Genomic DNA, 6,661 nt, shown 5'->3' on the forward strand with positions numbered 1-6,661 from the left:
AAAAACGACATAGTATAGTAAGGCGTGAAAAGTCATAAAAATGACAGTATAGTAAGGCATAAAAGCGACATAGTACAGTAAGGCATAAAAAGTCATAAAAACGACAAAGTATAGTGAGGCATAAAAAGTCATGAAAACAATATAGTATAGAAAGTCATAAACATGACATAGTATAGTAAGGCATGAAAAGTCATCCAAATTACATAGTATAGTAAGGCATAAAAAGTCATAAAAACGACATAGTAAGGCATAAAAAGTCATAAAAATGACAGTATAGTAAGGAATAAAAACCACACAGTATAGTAAGAAATAAAAAGTCATAAAAACGACATAGTATAGTAAGGCATAAAAAGTCAAAAAAATGACATGGTACAGTACGATATTAAAACGGCAAAGCAGAGTAAGGCATAAAAATGACATAGTACAGTGTGGTATAAAAAGTCATAAAAACGACATAGTAAGGCATAAAAAGGCATAAAAATGACATAGTATAGTAAGGCGTGAAAAGTCATAAAAACGTCATAGTATAGTAAGGCGTGAAAAGTCATAAAAACGTCATAGTATAGTAAGGCGTGAAAAGTCATAAAAACGTCATAGTATAGTAAGGCGTGAAAAGTCATAAAAACGTCATAGTATAGTAAGGCGTGAAAAGTCATAAAAACGACATAGTATAGTAAGACATAAAAACCACACAGTATAGTAAGAAATAAAAAGTCATTAAAACATCATAGTATAAAAAGTCATAAAAACGACATAGTATAATGAGGCATGAAAAGTCATAAAAACGACATAGTATAAAAAGTCATAAAAACGACATAGTATAGTGAGGCATGAAAAGTCAAAAAAATGACATAGTACAGTACGGTATTAAAACAGCAAAGCAGAGTAAGGCATAAAAATGACATAGTATAGTAAGAAATAAAAAGGCATAAAAACAACATAGTATAGTGAGGCATAAAAAGTCATAAACACGACATAGTATATAAAGTCATAAAAATGACATAGTATATAGTAAGGCATGAAAACGACATAGTATAGAAAGTCTTGAAAACGACATAGTATAATAAGGCATGAAAAGTCGTAAAAACGACAGTATATAGTAAGGTACAAAGACGACAAAGTATAGTGAGGCATAAAAAGTCATAAAAACGACATAGTATAGTACGTCAGTGAACTAACCACCGATACTCAACTGTAACACTGTTACTACAGACACATGAACTAACCACTTCTGTTGAGCCTGTGAAAGTTTAGGGCTAATGGGAAATGGAGTTTGCTAAACTAAAAACATGAATACTGATTTTAATGTGACGTCTACATTAACTCTGTTAGGTGCCTGGCCCTTTAAGAAGTCTCTAATGTGTTTCCACTGTTGTGTTTGTGTGTCAGACATCCTGGAGGTGAGGCAGAAGCCCATCCTGATGACATAGCAGGGCTGGACTCCCCCCTCAGAGCATCACTACCAAGTGCCTCCTGCATCAGGCCACTGAGACGAACAGCAGCGCCCCCCGGTGTCCAGACGGAGACCGACAACCGAACACCGTCAGAGGAGACGACGACACACGAACACTGTCGGAGGGACGACGACACACACACAAACCAGCCATTCAAGAAGTGCCTCCTCTTCTTCTTTTCAGTTCCTGCTGTGTCAAAAGTCGTCTCCACGGAAACGGGCCCGGCGTCAGGATCACATGACCTCAGTGTGAAGAGGCATTGGCTGAACTCTGACCAGGAAGGAAGTGAAGAATGTGTTTTTCCTGTAAATATCCTGCTGCTTTACTCACTGAGACGCCTTGACTAAAGGTTCTGCTTTTAACGACACGTTCAGTTTCTGTTCGACTCGTCGTGACGTTTCTTTTCTCTTTTTTTATTATAATAATCTGCCACGACGTCAGGTGAGCGGGAACCTGCGTCTGACGTAACAAGTGTTTTTGTGTGAGAGGAAACGTTCCTGAGGACGAGGTCACATCCATCTCTTCGTGTTTCATAAACTTTTAAAATCATGACTCTGTTACAAGTTATTTTCATTAAGTAACAGATATTATTTTATTTATTTAATCTTTGAAATGTCAAAACTATTAAAAAATGTTCATCACAACTTGAATTCATGTTGATTAGTAGAACTTAAAATAACAAACACACATGAAAGAACCTGAACCAGCAACAACTTATTTTAATTAATTAAACATCAAAATATACCATAAACCATTAATTTAGTCTTAAAATAATGATTTTCTTTTCTTCAGCTTCACTATATGACTTTTTTTCTAACTAGATGACTTTATTGTTTTGAAAATCTATTTATTATTTTGGGGTGTGATTGGAAATGTGACAAAGAAACAAAAAAACTAATAAATGATGAAACAATTATGAAAATTACTAAATCCCAGAATTAACAACAATGATCACATTTAACAAACCAGCAACTAATTGGTATTTAAACTTAATTTAATAAAATAAATCATTAATTTAGTCTTAAAACAATTAGTTTATGTTCTTCAGCTTAACAACATGACATTTTTTACATGACTTAAATTGACTACATTTTAAGAAAATGTAACTAGGAAATATTTGATATTTTAACTGGAATAATGACTTTAAATAATGAATCAGTTATGAAAATAACTACTTGAATACAGTCATTTTCTATAGTCATAGTTATACTTTGTTCTGTTGAAGTACTGAAGTTTAAAACTGTGACAAAAACAAAAGCAGGAGAACAAATAAACTCAGTCTAAGTTTGTTTGGAGCCCCGAGCTGCTTTGTTTACTTTTTATTTATTTTCAAACAACTAAAAAACACCCTCCAGATGGATCTGACCTCGACCGACAGACAAACATCTGCATTTTAAAGCGAGTCCAGCTGTGTGATGGTTCGTCCTGTAGTCGACTTCTCTCCTGTGGCTTTTCACCACCAACTGAAAAAAGACAAAAAAAAAACACATCACACAAACCCAGCTCTGACTTTTTACTTTTTACTTTTTACTGCTCCAGCTTCAGTTTCAACTGCGACTCACAAACTGGAAGAGACTTGAAAAACAACAGTGACCATGATGTTAAAGGGAAACTGGAAGAAAAAGCCCAGAACTGTTTGCATCTAAGATCTACTCGGGGCCGGCGGACATTTTGGATCCAGATGTGGACAGATGTGTTTTCAGTTAGTCGATGTTTAAAGTGACTCCTCTGGTTTTTCTCCCTCTGTGCTCCTGAAGCCTTAAACTCTGTGTGACGTTCATGTTTCGTCTTTCTCTTCACGTCGTTTTCATTTTAACAAACGTTTTATTATCCGTCACGAAGAAGAGACGCCACGATCTTTACAGCTCGTCACTGACGACTGTTACTGTAAAATAACAAACGTCCATCACAAGGTCTCAAAACGTAGGAATTCAAATTTCTTCATTTAAAGATGTAATTAATCAGCATGTTTTTGTTTTCTTTGGTTAGATCATGGCTTCATTGATTAGTGTGGAAAAAATGAGTGGATTAATCGACAGTGATTACTTAGTAATATGGACTGATGGAGGGAAATACAGATTAATTTAACATTTTTAGAGTAAAGTTGTATTTTGAGAAAAAAATGTCATGTTATTAAAATTGTTTTTTTAATAACATGACGTTTTTGTAAATTAAAAAAATTTATAAGAAGTTATTTTTCAATTTGCATTTTTTTATTAAAATAATCAATTTTGAAACACAATGCAATGTTTCTCTCATAAACTGAGTGTATTCTTGGAATATGAAATTTATTAAAATTCAGATTTTCATAATTTTTGTGACTAAAAATGTCAATTTTCATCATTTTCAATCATAAGAGACTAAAAATTAATTTCCAAGTTAAATTGTTTCTCACAAAATTGTAATTTTACTTTTGTAATTTTCAATATTTTCTCAAAATGATTTTGGTGATATTTAGGATAAAAGATTTTCAAGAAAAAAATCATAATTAAAACAAAAAATCCTAATATTATGAGTCTATAAATAAATTATTTTATATATATATCTATATATATATAAACTACATTTTTCTCAAAATATTTTAAACTTTTGTCCTCCATTTTTTTTTCTTTCAATTAAGAAATAAAGTCCAGATTAAATTTTCTGATCAATGACTTAAGTTGAAAAAAGAATTGATCCTGGGAACAATTTGTGAGCAGAAGTTAAATTATTAATTACTGGTTAAATGATAAACACATTTTCCTCTACTATCTGGAGCACGTGATGTACAAATATTGATTATTGGCTGAATCAGTTGAAAGTTGTAATTAATTGTTAAATCGATTGATCGTCTGTGATCAGCTGTGAAGATTCTGGCATCTCGTTTTCCATTAACGTTAAAACTGGACGTTTGATGAGAATCATTGATCTGACTGCTGTTGTGGTGATTGATCACATATTATCAGTGATTGATTTGCACTCAGAGACGAAGCCATCCTCGATCAAAGTCCGTCCACAGTGTTTTTCTGCGTGTCGTGTTTGAACAGTGAAGTTTTCCACAGGTCACTTCAGTTACCTTCAGTTAGGACGAGTCGTCGCTGCTCGTCTCTTCAGTGTTATTGATGATGATGATGAAGATGATGTAGTTTATAGTTCCTCCAGCTGAATGTATCCACGCTGATCAAAGACTGCTTTAACGACAAACATTTGATATGAGCAAATCGACAGGTTGCACTGTAAAACGCTTTTAGAACCTTTTTGAAAATAGTTTGTTAAAGACTTTTTGTTGTGACGCCACGTTAACGCTCATCACGCTTTTGTACACAGACACGTTAATGTGCATGTTTTCAGTCCGTCCCTCTGTTGCTTACTTTCCAAACTCTATGTACATTTTCCTGTATTTATTTATTGAAATACACATTATCAGAAAAACTGAGGTGTGCTGGTTTTCACTGGTTTCTGATGAAGATGATCAGTTTGTTTCCAGAGAACATGAGGTGGATGTTCAGTCACCACAGGAAGTTTAAACACATTTGCTCAGGCGCCACCTTCAGGACATTTTTATCTCGTCTGTTAAAATCTCTCTGACCTGAGAGATTCAACACACTCATGTTTATTTTCTGTTACTGGTCACTGAGACAAACACAGCTTCAGTACCAGTGTCTTTATAACGTGGACATTAGGATAAACATGCTGGATCATCACTGCCAGATAAACTCAACACAGACGTCTACATATCGAAAGATTTTTATTTGTTTTCTAAAGATCTTAAATGATTCATTTCTTTCATTTCTGTTGCTAATTAAATTAAATTTGAATCATTTCCAGACGTGAGCAGCTCTTCCATCTCTGTTCACTGCACTGTAGGAGAAGAGTTCAGTCTGAACAATTAACCAAAATATTATTATTGTGTAATATCCAAACCCCAGGAGCTGCAGTTTCTTTGCTAAAGATAAAAGGTGTCCGAACATCAGCGTCGTGTTCTCCAGACGTAAAGGAAACATGTTTGTTTGGTACAAGAGCAGCAACACTCACATTATCATCATGTTTATGTTTTTTCAGGGTCTAGTTAATAATAAAAACCTGCTGCGAATGTTTAGTTTGGTTTCTACATTAAATGTGACCTGATGGTGGCGCTAGAGGAAAAGTCAGAGGGTCATTAAAGTCTCTTCATTTCATCCTGAGGGGAAACATGAACATCTGAATCACATTTCATCACAATCACCTGATCTGAGCCAAGATGGAGGACGGCATCGTCATGAAGCGACATGGAGGATAAAAGAAAAACGTTTTATTGTTCGTTTCAATATTTAATTTTCATCTTTTCCAATTGAATTTTTTTAATCTGTTAATTTGATTAATGTGAAGGAAACTACCTCCGATACAAAACTTCCATTAACTTCTGACACGTTTTAAACCCTCAATTATTACGACATTAAATCAAGATCATTTCCTGTCTGGTTCTGGTGCAGCTCCTAAACCTCTCCTCCTGAGACACAGACGGACCACAACAAAACCAGGAAGTGAATCGCACATGGAGCTGGAATCAAAAATAAGAGACAGAAATTAAAAAGCAGCAGCCGAGTTGGTTTGTTTCCTTTTATTCCCCAATAAAATGTCTTTACAAATGTTCTCAGACGATGACAGCATGCCTCATCTCGACGGCCGGACCGAAGGCCACACAAAGGACACTTGGAAAACAACAGAGTCCATGTTGACAGAAAAACAACAAAAATAAAACACTTCCTTCCACGCGGCGCTCAGAAACATTCACACGAGGTTCCATCAGTGAGAGAAACGATTCCTGCCGACACAATAAATAGTTTCCAGAGCCAAAAAAAAAAAAAAAAACAGAAACCACACTCAGCAGACGCTCGGCTCGACATCCTCGACACGTTCATTAAAACATTAACTGTTACTGCAGGTATTTAATTTGTAAAACCAAATCGACTGGACCTTTATTTGGAGCTTTCCCCAAAGAACTCAGTGGTAAAGATCGAAGGACGACTCGTGAAACACTGAGGCTGATCGACACACCTTCCGTCTCTAATCAAACAGCAGCAGCAGCGTCGGAGGAGGAATGTGGTCGCCGACGCCGACGCCAACGACCTGCTTCTGATTTCAAACTAAAAGATTTCACAGTATGACGACCAATTCATTGTGATGGAACAGCTGATTTACCAGGAGTTAAGTACAAGTGTGTGTGTGTGTGTGTGTGTGTGTGTGTG

General features: G+C 35.3%; 1 protein-coding gene across 1 annotated transcript in view; it reads left to right on the forward strand.

Annotated features, from left to right (window-relative positions):
* Positions 1-2,296, forward strand: part of kiaa0930 (KIAA0930 ortholog) — a 28,139-nt gene extending 25,843 nt beyond the window's left edge. The window contains exon 10 of the mRNA XM_022755812.1: positions 1,390-2,296. Within this exon, the coding sequence (XP_022611533.1) occupies positions 1,390-1,430 (41 nt within the window). The 3' untranslated portion in view covers positions 1,431-2,296. The remainder of the gene's footprint in view (positions 1-1,389) is intronic.
* The last annotated feature ends 4,365 nt before the right edge of the window (positions 2,297-6,661 follow it).

Source organism: Seriola dumerili, unplaced genomic scaffold (genome assembly GCF_002260705.1).
Source record: "Seriola dumerili isolate Sdu_G_001 unplaced genomic scaffold, Sdu_1.0 BDQW01000236.1, whole genome shotgun sequence".
Taxonomy (NCBI): domain Eukaryota; kingdom Metazoa; phylum Chordata; class Actinopteri; order Carangiformes; family Carangidae; genus Seriola; species Seriola dumerili.